Source organism: Raphanus sativus, chromosome 6 (genome assembly GCF_000801105.2).
Source record: "Raphanus sativus cultivar WK10039 chromosome 6, ASM80110v3, whole genome shotgun sequence".
In the NCBI taxonomy this organism is placed as follows: Eukaryota; Viridiplantae; Streptophyta; class Magnoliopsida; order Brassicales; family Brassicaceae; genus Raphanus; species Raphanus sativus.
The window spans coordinates 20,052,179-20,080,087 of record NC_079516.1 but is presented as its reverse complement, the minus strand read 5'-3'; the positions used below and the strand labels follow the sequence as shown (position 1 = coordinate 20,080,087).

At 32.4% G+C, this 27,909-nt stretch overlaps 4 protein-coding genes, 1 long non-coding RNA gene and 1 pseudogene across 6 annotated transcripts; 5 read left to right on the top strand and 1 right to left on the bottom strand.

Moving 5' to 3' along the window:
• The first annotated feature begins 1,534 nt into the window (after nucleotides 1–1,534).
• LOC108834485 (regulator of nonsense transcripts 1 homolog) lies at nucleotides 1,535–8,951 on the top strand. Its single transcript, XM_018607821.2, has 29 exons — nucleotides 1,535–2,160; nucleotides 2,258–2,509; nucleotides 2,602–2,772; nucleotides 2,913–2,963; nucleotides 3,049–3,141; nucleotides 3,212–3,307; nucleotides 3,420–3,470; nucleotides 3,552–3,670; nucleotides 3,771–3,879; nucleotides 4,024–4,146; nucleotides 4,222–4,293; nucleotides 4,470–4,541; nucleotides 4,641–4,707; nucleotides 4,860–5,002; nucleotides 5,074–5,145; nucleotides 5,222–5,350; nucleotides 5,530–5,685; nucleotides 5,816–5,929; nucleotides 6,014–6,112; nucleotides 6,197–6,274; nucleotides 6,356–6,490; nucleotides 6,660–6,734; nucleotides 6,824–6,917; nucleotides 7,064–7,359; nucleotides 7,475–7,519; nucleotides 7,613–7,684; nucleotides 7,904–8,026; nucleotides 8,121–8,237; nucleotides 8,401–8,951. Exons 1-29 carry the CDS (start codon nucleotides 1,669–1,671, stop codon nucleotides 8,527–8,529), a joined length of 3,645 nt encoding a protein of 1,214 aa, XP_018463323.2. The 5' UTR covers nucleotides 1,535–1,668; the 3' UTR covers nucleotides 8,530–8,951.
• Nucleotides 8,952–9,496: 545 nt separating this feature from the next.
• On the top strand, nucleotides 9,497–11,393 carry LOC108834486 (ATP synthase subunit delta', mitochondrial). Its single transcript, XM_018607823.2, has 2 exons — nucleotides 9,497–9,890; nucleotides 10,822–11,393. The coding sequence occupies exons 1-2, from the start codon at nucleotides 9,621–9,623 to the stop codon at nucleotides 11,164–11,166; spliced, it is 615 nt and encodes a 204-aa protein (XP_018463325.1). The 5' UTR covers nucleotides 9,497–9,620; the 3' UTR covers nucleotides 11,167–11,393.
• A 162-nt stretch (nucleotides 11,394–11,555) lies between these two features.
• Nucleotides 11,556–12,596, top strand: LOC108834487 (thioredoxin-like protein CXXS1). Its single transcript, XM_018607824.2, has 3 exons — nucleotides 11,556–11,791; nucleotides 11,985–12,107; nucleotides 12,277–12,596. Exons 1-3 carry the CDS (start codon nucleotides 11,690–11,692, stop codon nucleotides 12,421–12,423), a joined length of 372 nt encoding a protein of 123 aa, XP_018463326.1. The 5' UTR covers nucleotides 11,556–11,689; the 3' UTR covers nucleotides 12,424–12,596.
• A 713-nt stretch (nucleotides 12,597–13,309) lies between these two features.
• Nucleotides 13,310–20,313, top strand: LOC108809286 (uncharacterized). Of its 2 annotated transcripts, XR_008935919.1 has the most exons (7): nucleotides 13,310–13,508; nucleotides 13,593–13,660; nucleotides 18,779–19,070; nucleotides 19,247–19,382; nucleotides 19,468–19,607; nucleotides 19,695–20,018; nucleotides 20,112–20,313. It is a non-coding gene; the product is annotated as an uncharacterized LOC108809286 (long non-coding RNA). The 2 variants fall into 2 exon arrangements; XR_008935918.1 differs by having other exon boundaries at nucleotides 18,779–19,382.
• A 1,437-nt stretch (nucleotides 20,314–21,750) lies between these two features.
• Nucleotides 21,751–22,201, bottom strand: LOC108811179 (defensin-like protein 295). Its single transcript, XM_018583218.1, has 2 exons — nucleotides 22,153–22,201; nucleotides 21,751–22,037 (listed from the first exon to the last, which is right to left on the bottom strand). The coding sequence occupies exons 1-2, from the start codon at nucleotides 22,199–22,201 to the stop codon at nucleotides 21,751–21,753; spliced, it is 336 nt and encodes a 111-aa protein (XP_018438720.1).
• Nucleotides 22,202–26,054: 3,853 nt separating this feature from the next.
• LOC108809587 (eukaryotic initiation factor 4A-1-like) lies at nucleotides 26,055–27,885 on the top strand (annotated as a pseudogene).
• Nucleotides 27,886–27,909: the final 24 nt, after the last annotated feature.

The window sequence follows — 27,909 nt, the reverse complement described above, 5'->3', positions numbered from 1 at the left end:
AGCACGTGTCAAAAGATCCGCTTTTCTAATCAGGATTGAAGACAAAAACAAGTGTTACGAGATTTTACATATTTTAAAGGAAAAATTCCTTAAAAATACACAGATTAATCTTCATTTGTTAATAGAATACACAAATTATTTTGGATCCCCGTTTAATATACGAACTAATTTCTGTTGTCTATTAAATACACAAACTTTTGAAATTTGCAGATATTACACATCATTTTAGATGGTGTTAACTATATTTAATGGAGGTGAAGACAGCGTTAGTGCTTAATTAAACACATGTTTAATTTATGAAAAGAAAATCCTTAAAAATACATGAATTGTTGATAAAATACACGAACTATTTTGGATCCCGGTTTAATATGCGAACTAATTTTTGTTTCCCATTTAATACACAAACTCTTAAAATTTTCAGATTTTACACATCGATTTAGACGATGTCAACTATGTTTAACATGATCTAAATGATTTCAAAGTGAATATGATGTTAATGTTTAGTTAAACATGTGGTTAAACTGCGAATAGAAAAATCTTTAAAAATCTTTCCGGTAGATTATATTGGTAATTTTCTTCTCTATTACACTTCCATAGTTTATATTAACCTTGATTGAATCATTACCAGTGCAATTAAAATGAATAATATTTATCAGAAACATATAACACTAAACTAATTCCAAAATCAGAAATTCGTTTAAAGTTACCTAGTTTTCTTTGTCATTTTTCACGACATGGAATTCGACTCCACTTCGAAGCAATATAAAACGAATTCAAACCGGAGAAGAAGAAAATGAACAGAGTTTGGAGAATACAAGAGGTTGGAATAGATTAAGGTGCCGAATTCGAATTGTAACTAACTTGAAAATAAGGCTCAATCGATTCGAGATGTTTTGGTTGAGGGTGAGCGTGCTTTTCACAGTTTAACCACATGTTTAGGTAAAACTAATATAATCTTTTGTTAAACGTTGTTGAAGTCGTCTAAATCGATGTGTAAAATCTACAAATTTTAAAAGTTTGTGTATTAATTGGAAAACAAATATTAGTTCGCGTATTAAACGGAAATCCAACATAGTTCTTGTATTTTATTAGCAAATGAAAACTAGTCAGTGTTATTTTAAAGATTTTTTTTTTCATAAATTAAATACATATTTAATTAAACACGAACGCTGTCTTCATCTCCGTTAAATATAGTTAACGCTGTCTAAAATGATGTGAAAAATCTGCAAATTTTAAAAGTTTGTGTATTTAATAGGCAATATAAATTAGTTTGTATATTACACATGGATCCAAAATAGTTTGTGAATTTTATCAGCAAATGAAAAATAGGAGGGAATGCTGATGATTTTCTGCAAGTTTTGTGGTTAAGCCCAATGGCCCATCATCGAACCCGGCAAAAGTGCTAACGATGAGGGAAAGGCCCAACATCACGTGCGGGAAGCCCATAAACTTAAAGCTAGGCGCGTGTTGAAAAAACAGCCCCGTGATATATTGATTTCTTTTTCACACGCGCCCCCTTTCTTCTTCTCTAAACACGCCCATTCGTCTATCACTAGCGCATAACCCTAACCCTAACACTCTCGCACTCAAAAGAAAAAAAAAACCAACAATTGAAGAGCGACACGATCGTAACCCTTAGGGAGCTTTGATCTCTCCCCCGCGATTCCCATGGATTCTCAACACAGCGATCTCTTCGATACGGCATCTCAGCCTGACACCGCGGTGGACGCTTACACCTTTCTTGAATTCAATTCCCAAGGCGATTCGGAGTTCGATTTCCCCGAGTTCCGATCTCCGAACGCATGGCCGACGCCGTCTGATTCCGTCTCCGTAGTCGAGCCTTCCGATCGCACAGCGCCTGCCGCGGCGGATCACCATTCCGAGGCCTCTTCGCCTTCTTCCCTGTCTGCTAAAGCGGGACGCGGTAGTAGCAGCCAGGCTGATGCGTTGGCCGCTGGTGTGGGGAATTTGAACTTCGAGGAGACTGGTGATGATGACGGTGGTTTCGATTACGGCAAGAATGATTTCACGGAGCACGCGTGTAAGTATTGTGGTATCTCGAACCCGGCTTGCGTGGTTAGGTGTAATGTGGCGTCATGTAGGAAGTGGTTCTGCAATTCAAGGGGTAACACCTCCGGCTCGCATATCGTGAATCACCTGGTTAGTAGTGTCTGTTAAAAAGTGTTTTGGTTTGTTTTGGTTTGTTTTGGTTTGCAAGATTATTAAATGGATTGCCTTTTTGTTGATTCTTTTTAAGGTTCGAGCAAAACACAAGGAAGTTTGTCTGCATAGAGACAGTCCTCTAGGGGAAACAATTCTCGAATGCTACAACTGTGGGTGTCGGAATGTCTTTCTTCTCGGTTTCATCTCAGCAACTACAGACAGTGTTGTCGTCCTTCTCTGTAGAGATCCTTGTTTGAATGTGAATGCACTCAAGGATATGAACTGGGACCTAAGTCAGTGGTGTCCCTTGATTGATGATAGGTGTTTCCTCCCCTGGCTTGTTAAGGTTAGTTAGTTTATATCATTTTCTCTTTTTTTTTTTTTTTTAAAGAGGTTGTGATTACTGATTACAGCTAATTGTTAATTCGTTTATTGCAGGTCCCGTATGAGCAGGAACAGCTGAGGGCACGCCAAATTAGTGCACAGCAAATAAACAAGATTGAGGAATTATGGAAGACTAATCCGGATGCTACTCTTGAAGACCTTGAAAAACCTGGTGTAGACGATGAACCTCAGCCTGTTCAACCTAAGTACGAAGATGCATATCAGGTATATTCGTTTTCTCAGCTTTTTATGAATTAGAGTTAAGTTATACTGAAGAGGAACAATTAATCAGTTCGACATTGGACGAGGCTATTGTTAGTAGTATGATTGTATATTTAACCTTTTTGGTGGTTTTCCTTCTGCAGTATCAAAACGTGTTTGCTCCTCTTATTAAACTCGAAGCAGATTATGACAAGGTGTGTATTTAGTTTTTGTAGGATTATTTTCCATGTCCCTTCTATACTTGTACTGTTTGTGCTTATGGGTTTGGTTCTGCTGTAGATGATGAAAGAGTCTCAGAGCAAGGAAAATCTCACAGTTCGTTGGGATATTGGTCTTAACAAGAAGCGTGTTGCTTACTTCGTCTTTCCAAAGGTGGTTGAAACCTAGTAGTCGCGATTATGACTGGATTAAAACATTGTCTGATATTAAACGTTTGTGGCAGGAGGAAAATGAATTGCGATTAGTGCCGGGTGATGAGCTACGTCTGCGCTACTCAGGAGATGCTGCTCATCCAGCTTGGCAATCAGTTGGACATGTGGTATACCTCTTTCGTGGTTTTGATATCATTACAACCATCATTCGGTTAGCAGGGTGGATCCTGTAAGTGCGAGCGTTTAGGTTCTCACCAATATTTATTTAAATTTCTATAGGTCAAGCTAACTGCACAAGAGGAGGTTGCTCTTGAACTCCGAGCTAATCAGGTGAGCTTAAAATCAATTGTTAGCGTTACTTTTTGACTTACACTTGTTGAAATATGTTCAACCTTACTTACTCGTGTATAGGGAGTTCCAATCGACGTGAACCATGGATTCTGTGTTGATTTTGTTTGGAAAAGTACAAGCTTTGATCGAATGCAGGGAGCAATGAAGAATTTTGCTGTGGATGAAACAAGTGTGAGTGGGTATGTCACTCATCTGAAAGCCTGATTCCTTCTTGGTGTGTGCCCCTTTGTTACTGCACGTTGATTAACCACTGAATTACTTCGTTTCTATTTTCTGAAGTTATATTTACCATCAATTATTGGGACATGAAGTTGAGGCCCAGATGGTCCGGAACACACTACCACGACGTTTTGGGGTACCTGGTCTTCCAGAACTGAATGCATCTCAGGTAATTAATGGAGAATGCTTGTCGTAACTTCTTCTTAGAACCTTCAGCATCGTTTGACTTCATGTGCCTTGTTAACACAGTGAGAAATTATATTATGAATCTGCATAGTAGATTTTTGACGGCTTATATCGTATCCTTGTTCAGATTAATGCAGTGAAGAGTGTTCTTCAGAAGCCCATCAGTTTGATCCAAGGTCCACCTGGCACAGGCAAGACTGTGACTTCTGCTGCAATTGTGTATCACATGGCAAAACAGGGCCAGGGACAGGTATAGCTGATTATTGATCTTTCAGGATACTTTTACTGAGTTGACTACCAGAGATTTAAAATAATTGTCTGACAGGTTCTCGTTTGTGCCCCAAGTAATGTTGCGGTCGACCAACTAGCAGAAAAAATTAGTGCTACTGGCTTAAAGGTGAATATTTGGACCTTGTGTTTAATTTTAATTTTCATAAGACGCTGGATACTCTTGTTTATTAGTATTAAAATTAATTTTGGATAGTGCCAGCATCCAATTCTGTTGAAGAGGCTGAAAATATTCTTGTCAAATTATATTACTTCCTTTTTAACCATTTCCTACTCTGATGTCAGGTTGTTCGCCTTTGTGCAAAGTCAAGGGAAGCTGTGAGTTCTCCTGTTGAGCATTTGACCCTTCACTACCAGGTTAGTTCACATGGTGGCATACTTTAACTCCTTAATTCTGTCTGTCCCCTTCATCTTTCTCTCTCTTTGAAGGTTATTCATATGAATGGTTGCTTGCAGGTACGGCATCTTGACACTTCTGAGAAGAGCGAGCTGCATAAGCTACAGCAATTGAAAGATGAACAAGGTCCTGCATTTTTAACTTGTTATCTTTAATTGACATTTATAATCTTCATTTGCCTTTTCTATTGCCAGTTATCTGTAAGTAATTGATTTGTAGAAGTTTTGAAGTGAAAATACCTTTTACCTATCTTTGCTTTTTCGTTTTGATGTTACTAGGCGAGCTGTCAAGCAGTGATGAAAAGAAATACAAAAATTTGAAAAGAGCAACAGAACGCGAGATAACCCAGAGTGCTGATGTCATTTGCTCTACTTGTGTTGGTGCTGCGGATCTTCGGCTGTCAAATTTTAGATTTAGACAGGTTAAAATTAGTTACTTAATTTTTAGCATCTCTTGTTCTGTGGAAGCTGATATACCCTCTCTCTCTAATAGGTCCTTATTGATGAGTCTACTCAATCGACAGAACCTGAGTGCCTTATTCCTTTGGTCCTCGGGGTGAAACAGGTATTAAAGTTCTCAAGGAGCTGATTTGTAGCCTTTTATTATTGTCGATTGCTTACAGGTTTTTTTCTTGCACTAGGTTGTTCTTGTTGGTGATCATTGTCAGCTTGGCCCCGTAATTATGTGCAAGAAAGCAGCTCGTGCTGGCTTGGCACAGTCTCTCTTTGAACGCCTTGTGCTTCTTGGCATTAAACCAATTAGATTGCAGGTATTATATTTAGTCGCTTTGCTCTAATGTAGCAGATTTACCTCTTGAAATGGAATTTTATTTTTACGACATATTTTCTTTGGAGAATGAAACTACAGAAGATAATGTCGTGGTCTATTTCGTTTTCACAGTTGCTCTACGTCTCGCTGTCCGTTAAATATTGTCATTCTTGCTTTCAGGTTCAATATCGTATGCATCCAGCTTTGTCCGAGTTTCCATCCAATAGCTTCTATGAAGGAACACTACAGAATGGAGTCACGGTTAATGAAAGGCAAACAACAGGGATTGATTTCCCCTGGCCCGTGCCTAATCGGCCCATGTTTTTCTATGTCCAGGTATCAATTTTACATTGGGATTAGTTTAAAAGGTTTACAAAATATGGTCTACCAGAACCATGGGCATGGGCCTGCCGTCTACTACCCATTCAAAGTAATCTTCCATTTATCTTGTCTTTTCAATTTACAGCTGGGGCAAGAGGAGATCAGTGCTAGTGGAACATCATACCTAAATAGAACCGAGGCTGCTAATGTGGAGAAACTTGTGACCGCTTTCTTAAAGAGTGGGGTTGTCCCCAGTCAGGTGAGTATACTAGGATTGTTTACCATGTCTAGTAAATTATTTTGTCATATGTTGAGGTTATCAAAATATGCTCGTTGTGACCAGATTGGAGTGATAACTCCATACGAGGGACAGAGGGCATATATTGTTAATTACATGGCAAGAAATGGTTCTCTCCGACAACAACTTTACAAGGAAATTGAGGTACAATTGTTAAACTCGGGTTTAAAAAGGTTTTATTTGATCCAGTCACTTATTTAACAAGCTCTCGAATTTACACTTCTACAGGTTGCCAGTGTTGATTCTTTTCAAGGAAGAGAAAAAGATTACATCATATTGTCCTGTGTCAGAAGTAACGAGCATCAGGTTTGTGGGTGTTTTGTGGTATATTGCTTCTGACAAACATGGTAGGATTTGACTTTTAACTGCTGGTTTTATGGTTTTCAGGGAATTGGATTCCTTAATGATCCACGGAGGCTCAATGTTGCACTGACACGTGCTCGCTATGGAATTGTTATTCTTGGAAACCCAAAGGTTCTTAGTAAACAGCCTCTGTGGAATGGCTTGCTGACACATTACAAGGTAACACCTATCTTTTAAAGCAGAAGTGAGGTCTTTTACCGGATCTTTATCTTCACCTTCTGTTGCCACTCGGGAATCAGGAGTTGTTACAGTCATTCTTTGTGAACCTTTGGCATGTTATCCGTTTACTCCAATTTGATCATTTTGTTTGTTTTCATTATATCGGCAGGAACATGAGTGCTTAGTTGAGGGACCTCTTAATAATTTAAAGCAGAGCATGATACAATTTCAAAAACCAAGAAAGGTACCAGATAGACATCAATGGCCATCAACGTAGATTACAAGGATAGTAGTATGAACGTTAATCATCTTTTTTTTTTACTTCTTTTTCAGATGTATAATGATCGGAGACCATTTTATGGTGGTGGGGCTGGCATGATTGGAAATGATAATCCCAATGCTGACAGAAGAGGCAACCGTGGAAGGGGTAAGTAAATGTCCTGTACCTTTTTTATCTTCTGTGATTATATCTGTGCTTTTGTCATTCGATTGTTTCAGCTGGTGGTTGTCATATGCCTCTGGCCCCACCTAGTGTGGATCCCCATGTTTAAATCTTTTCTTCTATTGATTCAGCTGGTGGTTCTTATATGCCTTCTGGCCCACCAAGTGGTTCGAGATTACACCCAGCTGGCTATCCAATACCTAGGGTGCCATTTTCACCGTTTCCTGGTGGTCCTCCTTCTCAGCCATATGCTATTCCAACTCGTGGACCTGTTGGTACTGGTCGTGGAAGTTCAGCTGGGGGCCACCTTCCCCACCAACAAGCCACCCAGCATAATGTTGGAACTATTGGCCCTAACGTAAACTATCCCCTTGATAGTCCAAATAGCCAGCCTTCACCTGGTGGTCCGCTCTCCCAACCTGGATATGTAAATATCGTTCGAATCTCTTTAAATAATTTTATCTTTCATCTAGTTTCTGAAGCATTAGAGCTCTGTTTCTTTTGGTTTACTTCAAATCATCACACGATAGTTGCCTTTTCAGGGTAGCCAAGCGTTCAGGGATGGATTTATGGGCGGCATATCTCAGGTTGTCTTCTGGTTTAATGTTACTTGGTAATTCATTCGCAATGTATTCTACTTTTCTTCTGTTGTTTAATCTCCTATCTGTCAATAACACTAGGATTTCTTGGGTGATGATTTCAAGAGCCAGGGATCTCATGTTCCTTACAACATGGGCGACTATTCTACACAGGTGTAGTTTCTCTTCTGATATAGGATAGTACGAGTAGGATAAGTTTTTTTTTTTTTGGAAATTTGAAAGCAAAGTTCGGAGGTTGGGCTAGATCTATAACTATGTGCTTTAAAGTCGATACGTCTAAATTTTCACATAGGAATGACTAGTTTCACGTTTTTATATCGACTCTTGACTTCTGGGTTATAAGTGTATATAATTTATTGGTATGCCTCACAGGGAGGATATGCAGTTGAGTATAACACACAAGGACCCCATGGAGCGTTTACTGGAAACTTTATGAACCAGAATTCTCAAGGCGGTTATTCTCGTTTCAGTGGGAGCAATGATTTCATGTCTCAGGTGTGTTTCACCTGGCTTTTCCTTTTAACACAATATTTTTTATTAAAATAAGTTCATCCACCTATATCTGAAGTCTTCTCTATTGCTTACACAGGAGTATATGGCACATGGAGCACAAGGTCTTTTCACCCAGGCTGGCTTTATCGATTCATCCCAGGATGATGGACAACAAAATCCTTTTGGCGTGAACAATCCTAGTCTTCAGTCTCAGGTTTGTCCTTTTGGTGTTAACAATACTAATCCTTGATCTCGTTCATTTAACACAAACTCATGCAAACAATTGAGGCCTTACTAGTAGTTAGTGTTCGCCATCTAATTCTATATATACACTTGTTTCTTGTCAAAAGAAGATGCTAACAAGTCTTGTCGCACAGGGTCTCCCGAATTCACTCTACTCTCAGCCTTTCTCACACTACACCCAGCCACTAAATCTTTCAGGCCCACAGCAATCTCAACCTCCTAACCAAGGCTCTCAAAACCCAAAACTACCTCACAATGGCTAAAAGATAAAGCGAATACAAAAGCTGAATGCAAAGGGTTTCGTAAACCATTTTTGCAAATTCAGCAGCTTGGTATCATGCTATCGCGGGTCCAAACAAACATCTGGTGGCTTCTGGGGTGCTTGCAAGGTACGTGCCTTTCTGGCTCGCTCAGCAACAGGTAATGATGATGCAGAGAGACATGTACCTAAGTAACCCGAGGAGATTGTTGGTCCATAAATCATCTGGGCTTCTATATAAAACGTTTGGTTTTGCCGTGTAATAGTATTAATATCATCCTCTTATTGTAGTAAGTTATCTGAAGTTACCCTTAGTTAAAAATTGGTGTTGGTGACGGTGACGGTGAGATGATATACTGCAAACTCTTGCTTTGTTTATTTTTCTGGATATTTTTCACTTAGTGCATGTCTGAATTATTGATTCAATTTCCGTGGTGATGATTTTTTTTTTATTTTGTGCAAGTTTTGGTTCCAGATAGGTTCTTTGTAGCCTATGGAAATTGTCCAATTCCGGTTCTTAATATTTTAGCAAAACCAAATTGAATTTAAACTGAAATTTATAGAAATTCTAATGATTCTTATATATATTAACCCGAAAAAACCTAGAATCGAGTGCTAATGCATATTTGAAACAATAAACTGAAACTAACCTGATTTCTACTCACCTGACCAAAGATGGTGGCGATAGATCAAATATTGACAGGAAGTGTTAAACTTTGCAAACCCATAAGCTACTACGGATACAGATTACACGAATGGACAATAAATGGGACCCGAATGCGCAGGCCTAACTGAAGCTATACCTGATTTCTACTCACTGACAGGAAGTGTGAAACTTGGCAACCCATAAGCTACTTCTATTACATGCTCGGCGGTATACAGGTACAGATTAGAGAAATGGACAATAAGTGGGCTTTAAAGGTTTTTAAGACAAAAGCCTTTTCCCAGTTGTTGTGGGCCGAAACTGAGAATTGGATCCTACACGCGCCACCAAAACGCCTGAACATGAGAACTTGAGAGCAACAGCATATTTAAAAGCTCCCCTATCTCCTCCTCTCATCTGCGAGAAAGAGTCATCAAAACCAAATCGCCGCCATGTTCAGACAAGCTTCCCGCCTCCTCTCCCGATCTGTCTCCGCCGCCGCATCCTCTAGATCAACGACTAATCGTGCGTTTTCAACGGAAGTTCCGTCGACTATCGATTCAACATTCGTGGAGTCATGGAAGAAAGTCGCACCGAACATGGACCCGCCGCAGACTCCTTCCTCCTTCATGAAGCCTCGTCCATCGACTGCTTCCTCGATTCCGACCAAGCTCACCGTCAATTTCGTCCTCCCTTACGCATCTGAACTTTCCGGGAAAGAGGTTGGCTCTCATTTTCCTCGATCGATGTTAACATTTTGGTTTCTAGGGTTTTATCTATGACTGTGTGTATGTGTTTGATTTCATGATTAAGGTATGAAAATGTGGTTAATTAGGTCTAAAAACTTTTGATTTTGGTTAGATCTGACCGACCGCGCTATAAGTTTAGGGTTTTGATGGCCAAAGCTGAAACTGTCACCAAGTGCTAGAATGATAATAATGATCTCTAGTTTCTGCAGCAATGTAAGATTGCAAAGAACAAGCTTCATTTGTCTAACTCTACTCAGGTTAATCATGTCTTGTGTCTGTAAAATATTGCTTGTTAGATTCGTCTTTGACGAGTTTAGACTTACTATTTGGTTAATCCACTGCCTGTCTGCCTCCTCTAAATTCTTTGTTTATCAATCATCGCTATTGGATATCTACACTTGAACGAGTTATTGTTATTTCTGTTCATAGCAGATGGTTATAATAGTGTTTTCTGTTTTTCTATGGTGTCTAATACATTGGGATTGGCAAGCAATGTATGTTTCATATTATCATCTTGAAACCGTGATATTGACAAAATCTAAGTGCTGCTTGTTAATATATATTTTGAATTTTTTTCTTTTCTATTGAGATGATGTAGACTGAACGTCAGTCATACCTTTAATTTTCATGAGTTTTTTTTTATCGTATATGGACTTGTTGGTTTACATATGAATCAGTATGCTGTAGAATGTCTATTCGTTGTGGTATCTCGTCATGTATAGTATTATGCATTGAGAGATCTTCTTTTTTTGCCGCCTACGAAAGCGAATGTCATCATCTTTTTCTTTTCACACAATACCAAAACTAAACTTAGTTCTTGATTGGTTTATTTTCTTATATATATATATATATATATATATATAATTAATTATAACTCAAAGCTTAATGGCTTTTTTTTTTCAAGGTCGACATGGTCATCATTCCCGCAACAACAGGACAAATGGGTGTTTTGCCTGGACACGTTCCAACAATCGCTGAGCTGAAACCCGGTATCATGTCCGTTCACGAAGGCACTGACATAAAGAAGTACTTTGTTAGCAGTGGATTCGCATTTCTACACGCAAATTCCGTCGCTGACATTATCGCTGTTGAGGCCGTGCCGCTTGAGAACATCGACGCTAGCCAAGTCCAAAAGGGTTTAGCTGAGTTCACGCAGAAACTTGCTTCTGCAACAACAGATCTTGAGAAGGCAGAAGCACAGATTGGTGTCGAAGTTCACAGTGCTATGAACGCAGCTCTCTCGGGCTAAAAGAAGATGATCCCTTATTTACCCTACTACAAAGGATGGAATAATTTAGAAAAATGATTTTTGCTTTTGCTTAATTTTGTTGGACTTTGTTTTGAATAAATGATTTTGTTGAAGGCACAAACCAACAGAGTTTCTTGTGTTCATATTCTTCTCTACTTAGTTTGGGTTGAGAAACTAAGTTGTTTTTGTAATTTCTTTTCAGAAAAGAAATAAAATTTCATATGCCACGTCCTCTGTAAGGAAGGTTGGAATATTTTTTTATGTAATTACTAACAAAAGTTATGTAATTCCAAACAGTAGAGGATAATTAATAAATATCTTTTACTATCTATTAATATATTTATATAAATCGTTCAAAAACAATGGGCCACACTCTCATGACTCATCCTTAGTTTGTTGAGTATAACTCCGTCCCATCCTTGAGTAGATAAACACTGAAACACCGAATCATGTTATCTCTTTTGCAGAGAGATAAATAAGAAGCCAAGTTTAGTACGTAGAGATTAAAAGAAAGCTCCAAGAGATGGAAGATCAAGAACAGCAGAAGAATTCACGAGTTGTTAAAGTCGATTCTGCAGAATCATGGAACTTTTATGTGAGTCAAGCCAAGAATCAGGCTTGTCCTGTAAGTCTCTCACCTTCCTCATCACTTCCCTTTCCAAGAGATATATATTTCTCTTAACACATGAACCACCATAGCAAAATTGTGTTACTCTTTAAGTTATGGACTACTTGTTGAGGGTAGTTAAATGAATGGATCTGCCTTGTCTGTTCATAATGAATTACCAACGGAAGTTGTTTCTTTATGTTATTTACAGATCGTGGCTCATTTCACAGCATCATGGTGTATTCCTTCTGTGTTTATGAACTCGTTCTTCGAAGATATTGCATCTAGCTATAAGGATGCTCTGTTTCTTATAGTTGATGTTGATGAAGTCAAGGTAAAAATACTACTTGTGTGTCTCTAGTCTTTTGGGTCTTAATCATATAGAATGAAAGAATATTTAAAGAAACATAATCCCTTGACATGTGTTGTGAAACTGAACTATAGCTAGATTGGTAGATCATTTATGGTTTTCTTTTTTTTATATACCATGTTGAACTGGTCAGGAAGTGGCGAGACGGCTAGAGGTAAAGGCGATGCCGACTTTTATGTTCTTGAAGGATGGTAATACGATGGACAAACTGGTGGGCGCAAACCCTGATGAGATCAAGAAAAGGGTCGATGGTTTCGTTCAGTCCTCACACCTTGTTTAGAATAATATTGATACATGGTAAGAGAACTCAATCCTAATAAAGTTTGTGTAAAAGTGTGTTTTAGTTTGTGTGAAGTGTACTTATAGCTTGTGTAAAGTGTATTTGTAGCTTGTGTAACTTGTATTTTTACTCGTTTGGTTTGTGACTTTTTTAGTATAAGGTTTGTGTAAAAATGTTTGTGTAATATATATGTATATAATCCAGGAGAAATGAAATGCAAAAAAGTCAATTAAAAAATTATTACAGCAACAATTTCCACTTAATACTTTAATTGAAAACAAAGAAGGATTTTAAGCCCAAGGGCTAATGGAACACTCCCAAGGAAGCTTAGGGAATCTCTCACGGTCTTGGCAATAGTCATATACAACGAGATTACGTTGCACCCATGCATAATCCATCTTTTGTGTCTTGGAAGTGCCATGCATCGTACTGATCCCACCAGTTGTCCGTTGTGGTGGAGACACAAGCAGGGAACGGATCCTTCCAACGACAGCCTTCGACGGCGAAATCCTTGTGAGAAGACACAAAAGGAGCCTTTTTCCAGTCTGTTTTCTCGAGGCCTCCACGTATCGCCCAGTCGTCGGCGTTCCAGATGCTGGAGAACAAGTACATCGGCTTTTGGTTCGGGAAGAAATCGTTGTTTGGTACCTTGTCACTGTTCTTGTACACTCTAAAAGAACGAATAATCCGTTTCTTTAAAAAAGAAAAGTAAATAAATGTAGACGCGATTCAAGTATTCAACATTTGGTTCATAATAAATGAGAATCATGCTGACTATGTGCATATACAGAGACTTTAAAGACTCCCCTTAAAAACTTCCATCCCATTAGCATTCCTCCTCTTCACCATTTATTTCTCCAGTTTATTTTTGTAGATATCTCTTTAACAATCCAAAGAAAAAGAGAATCCCGAATCAAAGCTCCAATCTTCTCCACTTTCATCACCATGCCCTATACAACCGTAGACACATACATATTCTTTGTGTGATTTATACATATTAAAAGCTTCTCGCTTCTTTTTTATATTTACTTGTTCATGGCGGTTCAAACTCATGACCATCCTTCCACTCTGTTCTTCCTCAATAGGTGCTGTCTCTCTACCCTCTCCCTCTCCATCTCTCTATTTTTATATGTGTATGTATTCATATGTTTGATGTTTCGATTTTTCAGTAATGGACAAGAAGGGAATGCTTTTTCGCCGGAGCTACAAAAATCTCAGTTTCCTTCCATCACCGCCGGTTTGACTTCTGTTTCCAATTGGTTATATTAATAAAAATAATAATCGGTTTAGCACAAGAAAGGAATCGGTTTAACGTTTGGTCGGACAAAAAAAACAGGGGTTGATACAAGAAAGCGAGCCAGTGTTTTGATTAATTACAAATATTTGTATACTTATAATGTAAATATTATATTAATACTAGATATGAGCCCGTTGCGTTGCAACGGGTTTTGTTTGATGTTTAATTTAATAGAAAACATAAAATAATAATTATTTTATTATAATTTTATGAATGATTTGCATATATTGTGTGAGATTTATTTTATAATAAAAAATTATTTTATGTTTTAATAATTATATATTTTCTTATATGTACAAACACATATTAATCATATTGACAAATACTCATGTACGACGACAACCTCATAATTAAAAAAAAAATATGTTAGCATCATAAGATGTAATAATGATAATAAAAAAAAAAGAGTTGTATCAACAAATTTAAATAAAATACTCATGTAATATTTTTCACATAAATACTATTGTTTTGTAAAACTAATATATGAAAACTTAAACCTAATTATAGTGTGAAATATTTGTAGCTTCTTTTTCATGATTGCTTAACATACAATTATTTAAAAAGGAAAGTTAGTTAATTATAAGAAATTAATAAGAATACTTTTCCAATTTTCTTTCGTTTAGGTTTTGAAAAAGGAATATTATTTATTTAATAGTTAGTTTTTATTCATTATTTTTATTAAATAATTTATTGTACTTGTTGGATTTTATAATTCGTTATTGTTTAATATTTTTTTCTTAAAAGATAATATTTATCTTTTATAATTATCTTACTTTAGTATCTTTAAAAAAAAATTATAAAAAAAATTAAAAATATAATTAATTTCAAATATCTTTTTACAATTGTTTTTGTTTAGACCTAAAAAATTACTATCAATCTTTTTAACAATATGTAATTGTAAAAAACTATATGATAGTATTTTTTATAAATCCTAAAAATAACCATAAAAGACTATTTTGTAATAAAAAAAATATTTTCTAAATCTCTTTTATATCATAAACAAAAGAGAATTAATATCATTTTTTACACATGTCACAATTTTTTAGAAAACAAATTAACAAAGAAATAATTACTTTAAAATAGGTTTTTACAATTATTTTCTTGTTTAGAACTTAAAAAATGAAAATTAGTATCAAATATTTTAACAATATATAGTGTAAAATACTAAAAATGGTAATGTCTCAATTTTCATTTTCTTAAAATACTAAATCTTAAAAATATAAATTTTAAAGACTATTTCGTAATTAAAATTTCATTTTCTTAATCTCTTTTAAATCCTAAAAAGGGAGAATTGTATCTTATTTTTAAAACATGTCGCAATAAAAAATTTCAAATTACTATCAAATATTTTTAACAATATATAATGTAAAATACTAAAAATGTTAATTTGTAATTTTTCTTTTTTAACAATATTAAATCTAAATAGTACTTTAAGACTATTTTTGTAATGAGAATTTTTATTTTTCTTAATCTATTTTAAATCTTAAAAAAGAGAATTGTACCATATTTTACATATATCACAATCTTTAAAATTTATGACACATGTCGCAATCATGTTAATTATTATCTTTGAAGAACCAAGTTTTATATAAACAAAAATTATTATCTATAATAATATGTACAATATTATTTGTATTAAAACAAATTAGTATTAAATAAATTATTTGATAAACCTTTTTTCTTTAGGATTATTAAAAAGGGAAATTTTTCTCAAAATTCCCTGTTAAATAGTTTAAGAAATTAATTTTCACTGCTAAATTAATTTTAAAATTATTTATTCGAATTCTTTTTCTATTTTCTTAGTATGTATATATTTTAATCTTGAAATATTCTAACACATGTCACAATATTAAAAAGAAAATTAATATTAAATAACCGTTTGTAATTATATTTTTTAAGATTTAAAAAAGGAAAATTACTGTTGAATAATATTTATAATTATTTTTGAAAATAAAATATTAGAATTATTATAATTGTTCTAATTTTCCATTTTAACAATTCTAAACAAAAGATTCTTTGATAGTAATTTTCTTCTAAAATAATTATAATTATTGTCTAAAAATTTTAATAGTAAAAAGTAACTTTAAAAAGTTCTAATAGTAATTGGTTTAGAAATATTACTTTTTAAAAATCTTGAAAAAGGATTTGAAAAAAAAATTGTAAAAGATTTAAAAGATATTATTATATAAATTTTTTTTTGATTAAGTAGATTTTAGTATCATGTTTATCATCAAATTATTAAAATAAATATTAAATAAATTTTTATTATTCTCTTCCATCAGAATTGTTTTTAAAAAGGAAAAAAAAATATATGTATGTTAGGATTTTAAAAAGTAAAAAGAAAAATAAAAACCTATTTTATTAATTAAGAAAAAATAAAATTATTATCACATATCGCTTAAATGTTTATAATTAACATGATCATGACACATGACAATCTTATTATATATTTTAAGATTGTGACATGTGCTTCTTTTTTTAAATACAGAGGAAATATTAATTTCATAATAATTTTTTTTTAAAAAGAGTATTTGATGATGAACCTGATACTAAATATTATTTAATTTACAAAACAAATTGTAAAAACAATAGTGATATGAACTGTAAAATAGTAATTATAAAAATATTTAGGAGTAACTTGAAATAATTATTTGATATTAATATAATTTTCTTAAACTCTAAACAGAAAATTATTGTAACAGACTATATGATAATATTTGTATTTTTAAAAATTCTAAATAAGAAAGATTTATAAAATATAATATTTTTCATTTTTTAAATCTTAAAAAAAAAATTAGAAACTTACTAAAAGGAAAGTTACCTTTTTCAAAATTAATTTTAGACAATAACTATAATTATTTTAAAGGAAAATTACTATCAAATATTTTTTGCCTAGGATTGTGAAAATGGAAAATTACTATCAATTATAATAATTTTAAAGGAAAAATTACTATCAAATTACTTTTTTAAAAATCCATTTTTATCTTAGTATATATATAATTTTGATCATCATATATTTTAACATATGTAACAATATTAAAAGGAAAATTACTATCAAATATATTTTGTAATTATTTTTTGTTTAGGATTTAAAAAAGAAAAAAAATACTATTAGATAATAGTTATAATTATTTTTAACAAAAAATGTTTTTGTTATTATCTTAGTATATAACTTTTAATTATGAGCTAGATTCACACGTGTCACAATCTTAAATTTATATTTGCCATGTGTCGCGAACATATTAATTACAAAGATTTGAATAAATGAAAATTAGCATTAATGAGTCTTTTACATTTTTGGTTTAATAATAATTTTTTTTAAAATCGTTTTTAAAGGACAATTTTTTTTGATTATGACCTTTTAAATTAGGATTTGAATAAAGGAAAATTAGCATTATTTAATATTTCTTTACAGTTGTTTTTTATTTCTTTTATAGTTATTTTTTACTTTTTATTTACTTTTAATTTTTTTAAATCGTTTTTATATGTAAATAATTTTTTGGTTTAATCTTTAAAAAAAGATAAGATTTATTTTATTTACTTATATGTATTTTAACACATGTCACAATCTTAAAATTATAATTGCCATGTGTCCCGATCGTATTAATTAGTAACTTTGAAGAACCAAGCTTTATATAGTAAGATTAATAATATATGCATAATTTATATTAATATGATATTCACAATCAAAACATTGATTTAATAGTTTTATTTTGTTTTGAGTTGAAATGATTATTTTTTTCTTCATTTTCATCAAAGTAAATAAAACATAGTTTTATTTTTACTGATGATTCCTTTTGCTAAAATATAATTATATAATATATTATGATATTATTATTTCTTACTCTTATTTTAATAATTAAATAATATATAAATATTGTATTTAAAAGTAAGACTAAGGAATATATATTTATGTTATAAAATCTGATTTCTATTCATATAATCTAATTTTTTTTATAAAATAAATACAATTATAGTTTTTTTGGTGTAAAACTGAATAAATCGAAAACTGATGGTATATAAACCGAACCAAACCAAATTAGATATGGTAGCTGATTTTTATAAAATGAACTGAAACCGTACCGAAGTCCGGATTGAACTAGCCTAAGGGTTGTAAGTGGGGATTGGATTTATAATGATTCTTAGAATTTTCAAATCTAGTGTTATTGGTTTATAGATTCTCACATTCTCATTAAAATCTTGTGTTATTGGTTTATTGATTCTCTAATTCTATAAAAATCATTTGTTATTCAAATTTTTTAGATTTTAATGATTCTACAAATCTATTAAAGTAAGTGTTGTTGGAAGTTGAATTCTTGATATTTTAACTCATAAAACAAGATTTTGAGAATATTACATGTTTCCCTTGGATTCTTAAAATCATTACACTTTGTTTTCATAGATTTTCACAATATACAAAATTCTCTACAACTTTTTTCAAATTTAACAAATCTCTCAACTTTTAGAATCAACAAATTCTATATAAATGTAAGTTCCACTAACACCCCCTAAGTTCTGGTTCCAAACCTCATAGTATTCAGACATGAATTTTACTCAAAAATGAATTTGAACCAAAGGGAGCTGATCAATCTGACATAAATACACAAATTGGTCTTGTTTTAGGGTATTTTGAGTTTTACTCGAATTGAATCGGAACTAGATTAAAATCTAAAAAAATAGAAAAGTTCAAAAAAAACATTTCAAATCCAAAATAAATCCCGAATAAATACTAAATAACGTATATGTCTAAGAATCTATAACAATAAAGTAGGCATATCTGTCTTTTCCTGCGTCCACGTCACTCTGGAAAGGTGGGGCTTTTCTCGACACGTGTCGATTCGGTAGAGCATCAGTGTTTCCCACGCGTTTTGGTTTTGTTGCGCGTCCGGTAGCTTTTTTATCTTTTGCTGGGCTAGACTTTTGTTTTTCTGTTTACTCTAATAGATTTAACTTGTGTTTGGGCTTTTTAAAATTATTGTGTCAAGCCCAAAAAATTATAGGTTTCTTCATCTTTTCACCTTCTATTTTTTCCCGTATCTCAGAGTCTGAGTTTTGCAGGAAACAAAGCGCCGATCAACTTGGCGTAACGCCTCGACCTTTCATTAATATGTTCTTTAATTCGGGCTTTAACGTGATCAACCCACTTCTTCCACTCTGAAGCATTCAACTGATCTCACCAGCTTCTAAAGTAACTGACGGATGCTCCACCTATAAATGTGTATGCTCCCAGCGATAAACAGAGTAACTCCCGCAAATCAGAAAGAACAATCTCTGTTAATCACCATCTCCAACAATGGCGAGTTCCTCCATCTTGCTTGCTAATTTACAAGCTAACCGCTGCTTAGACACTGTGAGATTAGAAAAAAAAATCTTCTTTATCACCTTGATTGAATGTTTTAGAGTTATCCGATTAAGTTCTTGCCTGGAATCTGCAAGTTTTCGGTGATCAATGCTTTATGATAGATTTTTTTTGTTCAAACTTTATGATAGATTTACCTTATTATTATGGCTTTATGTTTATTTCAGTTTCAGTGATTGAGAGTAATGAATGGCGGGAGACACATTTAAAGCACTTACAAACCTTGTGTGCTCATGTTTGTTAGGAATCGGTGATAGCTTTCTTTTCCTCTAGCTTCTAGAGAAAGTTTGTATCAAACAAATAGTAAGTTTTGCGTTTACGCCTATATCTAAAGACAATCGTATAGCTAAATTAGCATGGTAAATAATTTAATGGTTGGTTGGTGCAGATTTTGAAGCCTGCTTTGGACAATGATTGATTGTGGCATACTCAGGATGATCTGCAAGTCGGACTCAAAGACCTACAAGACTTTCTGAAACCAACGTAACAAGTGAATTCTTACCAGGATATTTGATCGATATAGTCAATGTGAGAACTTACTTCCCTTTTGCTTGTGGTGTCCTTAAATGTTTTATGTTTTAATCTTTTGGGATTTGACCCCTTTTTTCTTATCAGAAACACCAGAAGCTAGGACAAGCCTTTTTTACCATTACATGCAAACATGTGTCTACTGTTTAGTATCTTGCTTTTCCTGTATGATCGGAGCTTCAACCTCACATAACATGTTCTGAAAGGACTGTGATTGGTGATTGGTGAAAACAGTAATGCTGGAACCATCAGGCCAACAAGACTTGGAGAGCAGTCAAAACTCATTGAATTTGGTACAATGCATTGTGTCTGTGATCTTGATGATGCACAAGGACATCAAAGTCAAGGAAGATATTATCACCATCCAAGTCAGAGATTGATTTGGTTCTGCACAACGTTATCACACTGCAGGTGGCCATTTGTTCTTTTTCCTACTCTCTTATCGTTATATATTGCAAATCCATGTTTCTGATTGTGTTTTTGCCTCTTTAATTTTCTTTGCAGTCCTCCGATCTTGACTGTAGACATATGATGAAAACCACAGAAGAGCAACTTAGGATTGCATCTAATAGCTTAATAAGCTGTGCAACAATATAATGATTTGTGCTCTCGGTGTAAAAACTATATGACTTTCTTTTTTTTTTACCTGGGAAAGCACCAATTTAAAGTACACAATTTTGATAAAGATATGACTTTTCTTTGCTTACTTGAGAAAGCACCAACTTAAGTACACAATTTTGCTATGCAATACGAAAGCTCTGATTCATGGCTTGAACATGCTCCATGACTAGCTCTAAGTGTGCTTCCAAAAGGCCATGAGTTCAGGCAATATTTTGCTGTTGGCCCCACAAGTTTCTAACTCAGATACATGACAAAAGAAGTATCTGTTGGAAACTCAAAACTAATTAGATTTTTTTGTCACAAAAAACTAATTATATTCCTAGATATAACAAGTAAAATAATAAATATTTAGTGAAAAAACTTAATTAACTTCAACTTGGTAAAAAATATTTAGAAAATAGCAAATTAGTTAGTTGTAGATTAGATAATCTAAAATATATAAATTTCAAAAATACATAGAAAAATTACAAAAAAAGAAAAAAAATCTGTTTATAATATTGTTCTTCAAATGTCATCAACAAAATAAATAAGAAAATTTCATACGCCAAAAAAATATTATGAAAAGAGAGTTCAAGATCGGTAAAGTTTATAAGGTCAAATTTGGATGGAAACTAAGCAAAATAAAAACAAACAAACAGTGAAATACAAAATAAAAGCAAACAAATAGTGAAAGCTCATTAATAAACCTTTCCACATGATTAAAATAATCAAATGACATGTTAAGTGTTGCCAACAATTATAACTCAGACAAAAGCATGACGGAAACCTTTCAGACACAAACTCTGTGTTTGCAGCGGAACCATCAGATTGAAGAATCAACACATTAAGTTAATGAGTCAATGTTTGGATAATGACAATCCAGAGACTCATTACATTGAAGTGTTAAATCATTACTTCTTTCATCACAAATCTATCAAAGGACTTAACCATCTTCATCAATCCGCATATGGGAACTATCAAAGTGGTATATTAAAATATTGTGGAGAGGCAATTTTGAAGAGGAAAAATATTTTTTTTCTTCAAACAAGATAATCACAGAAACAAACACAAATATTTGCATTTTTTCCTTCTAGAACTCAGCTTTACTTTATGTTTAAATTTCAACTGATTTTACTTTGTTATGACTATCATCTTTTTATTATACTTTTATTGACTCGATCAGTCACAACCATTTATGTTATTTCATATTGACCTAATCAACTTCAAAACAAAGTAATACACTCTTGTCTCTAAAAAATGAATAAAAAATTTATCATTCTCTTTTAACATATTTTTATCTTCATATTTTTAAACATATTTTTTTCTAAAACCATAAATAAATTATAAATTAATATAAGAATAAAATATAAGAACCCGGCGCGTAGCGCCGGAAAACCACTAGTCTTTCGTATAAAAAAAGTATTCAATCTATATTCTTGAAGTTGCACATAACTCTTTCTGAATACATATTATTAATATCACTCAGAAAATCTTCTGACGATAGTAAAGTCATAAAATATGCATATGTTTATGATATTGGGCATTAATGAGTACAAGTACATAAGCCATTGAAACACATATAAGATCCTGAGACACATGAAGCTTTCATATTAGGGTCGCAATCACTCGTCACCTTGCACGTCTGAGCATAACTCGTCGTTTTAAAGTTGTCAATTTTAACTTTACGAGTCAATGAGCCGCTACATCGGCACTGACTTTTTACGCATTGACCTGTCCCACTCGAGCAGTGGAGGTATTCACAATCTTTAGTTGTTTTGCAAGGAAGAAAAACCTGAGCTTCTGCTGTCGGAACACTCACCATCATTGCACCTAAATAAGTACATTAATACCAAAAAGGGAACAAAAACAAATATTTCATTTGTAGACTTCGAATCCATTAAACACGCATAGAAAAAGGCTTGTTAAAGAGATTAGAGAGACTTACAAGAGATAACGAGAGCAAGGAGAAATAAAAATGTGATCTTTGATGCCATTCTTAATTATTATAGCAATAATCAATAGATCTCTAATACTCTAACAAAACCAATAGACCTGGTATTTATAGTCTCTTTAAAATTTCAGAATTTAATATATTCATTGACTCAAATCTTCAATGAATTTAAAACTATGTAGAAAATCTCTTATTTAAGAATGTAATTTTTAAAATATTGGTCAAATAGTCAATTATATCATTATATAATTTCTAAAGAATGTAATCAAAATGAACATATATGTGCATATACAAAAAGAAAATTTCTCTTTAATGATGATACATGTGTATCATATTGTTTCATTAAATAATTTTAATATACATAAATATTTTAAACATTATATAAAGGATCATTTTAAATATTCTATACCATAACTAAAAAAATCAACAAAATCTAGTTAAAATAATATACTTATTAAATATGTTTTGTCCACACTATGTGTCATTTTATTTTAATATATAGTTTTAATAATGCAATTATTATATACATATTTTCTTACAAAAATATGAAATAAATTTTCTAAAATTATATACCATAAAATTAAAATGAAATAAATATATTTAAATGGAAAAATAATATATTTATGAAATCGACACATTATATTAAAATAATAAAAGATTTAATATTGTAAAAAACTATTTTTATCATATGATTAAAGTTTCTAAAGAAAATATAGGTATGTATATATAAAATTAAAGTAAAAAATATATAGTTCAATAAAAGATTGTAATATGACAAAAATCATTTACAGTAGAACCTCTATAAATTAATAATGTTGGGACTTTAAAATTTTATTAATTTATAGAGATATTAATTTACAAAATTTTCATTTTTTAGATTTTTTCTACTTTTGGTTATAAAATAAGAAAATATTTGATTTTACCATATATACATTATTAATTTCTTTTAAAATAATGACTTTCATATTTTTTTTTATTATCTTATTTGGTGTATATTTTTATGTTTCATAGAATTTTTATGTGATTTTCGATATAATTTTACTTAATATTATCAAAATATATTGAAACATTAAGAAAAATTGATGTATTTTTATTGTAAATACAAAACCAACTATATAATGTTTATTTGTACTTATATATATATATTAATAGATTATTAATTTATGATTTTAATGGGATTATATATTTACATGGAAATTTTAAAAATATTATTATCTTATGATTTTGTCGATTTGTATCATACTTTACACTGGCCCAAGTTAGAACCGACGAAATTTATTAATTTATAGAAATTATTAATTTATCGAATATTAATTTATAAAAGTTCTACTGTATTTCAAATACAATCATAAAATAGTAACATGAAGTTAATAATATGCCGAGCCCAATTCTCATTTTTAACAGGCCCAAATGTAAGTTTACAAACATAAATAATAGTAACTAAAGAAAAAAAACAATGAAAAACTCAAATAGTAAATCTTTTTAATAATGTCATGTCTCATGTTATTAGAAATCTATTTATAGATGTAGCAGCCTCTTAAGAGAATGAAACCAAATATATGTATTTACATATTTTACAATAAAAATCTAATAACAATAACATAGATTATTTAGATTTATAATTGTATTAGTGCTTAAACATGGTATAAAAATATGGTAGAATAAATTCATTTTCATTTTCAATTTGACAATCTGTATTGTAAATACATTACAATAATGAAAATTATAATAAAAATGTATATTAGTTTTAAATATCTTTTGTATTACATTATAAGAAAAGAAAAAAAAAATCTACGCTTAAATTTTGTAAGTTACAATTAGTTGCGTTTAAAGCAGCAATTAACATCAAAATTAGCGGAAATATATCAAAATTTAACTTACCCTTAAAAAATTAATTACACTCTAATGTCATTAAGAAAATATATAATCCTAATATCAGCAGTTATAATATTTTTGTTAATTAAGACAACCATAAAACATACCTAAAATAATTTTCAGACTAATTAATTTAAAACTTTCCAAAAAAGTTTAGCTTTAATAAACTTTCAAAATTTTGATATTTAGTTGTTACAAAGGAATATTCTTTAAAAAGTATCACCCAATATCTAAAATAAAAAATTTAATATTTTCTAAATAGTAAATAACAAAAATAATTCCATTACTATAATCCTGAATCACAATAACTTAAACCCATATGTTATATAAAAGTATATTTGGCATTTAATAAATGTTACTTTCAGAGTTATTCCCTATTTGAAGAAAATCGTTTCTAAGTTCATTTATAACTTTCTGTCAGCTATATGTTCTATATTAAGCAAATGAAGAATATTGTTCAGTAAATATTACTCCTTCTGTTTCAGAAATATCCATGTTTTAGAAAAAAATGTTTCTAAAAGATCCATATTTTACATTTTCAATAAATGTAATAATAGAAAATTGTAAATTTCAAACACATTAATTGTGTTTACTGAATTTTGATTGGTTAAAAATAATATGAAATATTTAAACACAGAAAATAATGCATTTATTATCAATTTTTTTTCATATTTTCTTAAGAAGTGTGAAAACTCTAGAATATACATTATTTTAAAACAGATGGAGTATTTAGTAGATGATAACCCGTGCTTTGCGCTGGATGAGGTTTTTTAAATTTGATGTATTTAAATATTATAAACAATATTTATTTTGTTATCGATAACTTTTTTTTACATTTGATTAAAGATGGCATTCAAGTATCATTTGGTTCGGTTTGGTTATGTTCAGTTCGGATCTTTGCGGATTTGATTCAGTTCGGTTTGGATCTTTGCAGGTTCAATTTGGACTCCGATAACCCATTTAAAGTCTTAACAAATTAAAGTTCATATATACTTTTAATTTCTAAAAATCTAAAAATGAAAATAATACATAACATATAAATTTTAATAATGTATACCAAAATACTTAAACTTAACATAACATTGGTTTAGCTTAAATATTTGGATAAAAATCAATAGAAATTTTAAGAATTTTTGGTATCTTGAGTATCGTTTAGCTATTTTAAACATGTACTTTATTTGTATATATTTTCAAGTATTTCTGAAAACTTAAAAACATCTTATATATTTTGTATATTTTTTAGATATTCAATTTAAAAATAATTAATATATTTAAGTATACAAATCTCTTTTGAATATACTTGGACACCCTAAATATTTCGGTACGGATCGGATTCGGTTACGGTTCTCTAAATACCAAAATTTTGAACCAGTTCGGATATCTAACCAATTTGGTTAAAGTTTAGTACTATTTTTCAGATTGAATTTGGTTCAGTTTTTTGGATTCAGATTTTGCCCAACCCTATATTTTTTGTTGTAACAATTTTTTTAATGAAATTGATGATGGATCATATTTATTCTGGGTGTGAAATAATTTTTAAACCAAAATCATATTCTACTATGTACGTGATCCATTTAGTTAATCACTAAAAGTTATTCTAGGCCCATATAAAGAAAATGATGGACTAGACTAAAAATGTTACTATTTCATATTGTCAAATTCCAAATTATTTTTTTTGTCATTGTTGTGAAGAAGAGAAAAGAAATTAGCGTTAGGAAAGAAAATTTATTGTCCATTTTCTCGCTAAGTGATTTCAGTAACTTCTAAATAAATCTTTGATATATCGATCTCTTGTAATATTCTTAAAAGGTATTCATTAGCAAGATCTTACGCTTGCTAAAGTAATCAATTGTTTCATAATTAATATATATGGGATTAGAATAATCACATAAATAAAAAAAAATCTCTTTGTTATTTACAGTATTTACAGTATTTATTAGGGCTGGACACGTGTCGTCACGCTGAGTGGTTCGTGTATGTCACGCGATCCGGTTCTGCAGTCGCCCGAGATCCATGAAATTTCGGTCTTCCTCTTACGCCTGCGACTTCTGATGATGAAATTCCGCAGAAACCTCAAGCGCCGTTCCCATCTCCTTATCATCTCACGCCGTTCCCATTAATCTGTTCTTCACTCCGATTTTTTTCGTCATTAACCCACTCTTCCCACTTGAAGCATTCAATCTACCTCTTCGTTTCCCACAGTAACCAGCTGAAGCTTCAGCTATAAATATCGGTCATTCCTGCGATGAACAGTCCAACTCAAATGAGATCAAGAAGCATACTTTTTCATAGCAACCGATTTCGATGGCGTCTTCGTACACTCCCCTTGCCGATCTGAACGACGGACAATGCTCTAACACGGCGGAGGTTCGTCCATGGCGAATTCCTTCACCCTGATTTGTTCAACTACGGCAGAAGTCTGTTTTTGGTTTTTTGAGGTTTGTTCCCAACTGAAATTTTCTGAATCAGTCTATAACCTAATCACTGTCTGAGACAACTGAGTTGTTAGATACTTTTCAGATTCGGTGAGGAAGGAAAGGAAACATTCTACACGACTTATGCTGAAGTCTGTGACAGCTTTGATGCAATGGAACTCAGGTCTGATTCTAAGGGGAATTTATGCCTGCGGTATGTGAGACATTATCCTTTTGACAACACGTTCTATAAACACACTTATTATGTGTTGTTGTATTGTCATAAAGTTTGTAATTTTCTGCTGTGGTCTATCATATAATCTTAAAACATGTGGCCAGGTTTTGAGAAGCCTTCTGCTATTCAGCAGAGAGGAGTTATTCCATTCTGCAAGGGTCTTGATTTGATCCAGCAAGCTCAATCTGGAACATGCAGGACCGCTACCTTCTGCTCTGGCGTTTTACAACAGCTTGATTACTCTGTTGTTCAGCGCCAAGCTCCTGTTCTGGCTCCCACCAGAGAACTCACTCAGCAGATTGAAAAGGTTATGAGAGCTCTTGGTGACTACATCGTTGTCAAAGTCCATGCCTATGTTGGCGGAACAAGTGTGCTCGAGGATCAACGTATCCTCCATTCTGGTGTCCATGTTGTTGTTGGTACACCTGGTCGTGTTTTGACATGTTGCGGGTAGACAGTCACTTCCAGCTTCTTCCTTCCAAGTTTCAGGTTGGTGTTTTCTCTGCGACGATGCCACCTGAAGCCCTTGAGATCACAAGGAAGCTCATGTACAAAACTGTGAGGATTATGGTTAAGCGAGACGAGCTGACTCTTGAAGGGCCCAAGCAGTGTCATCTTATAAAATGAGGAGCCGTGATCACACGGTTTCAGCTACACATGGAGATGTGGATCAGAACATGAGAGAAATCATCATGCGTGACTTTCGCTCTGGGTATTCACGTGTTCTTATAACTACTGATCTTCTTGCACGTGGTATAGATGTTCAGCAATTATCTTTGGTCATTAACTTTGAGCTCCCAACATAACCGGAGAATTATCTTCACCGTACTGGAAGGAAGTGGGAGGTTTAGCAGAAAGGGAGTGGCATTTAATTTCATGACAACGAATGATGAGAGTTTTACAATGTGATCATTGAGTCGCCAAGCAATGTTGATGATCTTCTCTGAGCCTCTTTTGTTTCCAGTTGAGGCGGCCCGTAATTTCTTTCTTGATTTTACCGAGAAACTGCTGATTTTGCCATCTTTTGCAGTTTTTCTATTTTTTTATTTATTTATAGTTTTGGCAAAATAAGAAGAGAATTCTCTCATAATTTTTTGTGTTAACCTGACTCACAAGGATAGTCTGTGGACCGAAGGTTATTTGTTTCTTTTTTTTACATAGAATATCTGCATTTATTACTTGAGTAATATATTATATTCAAACGAAAGAAGCAAACATAACTGTTAA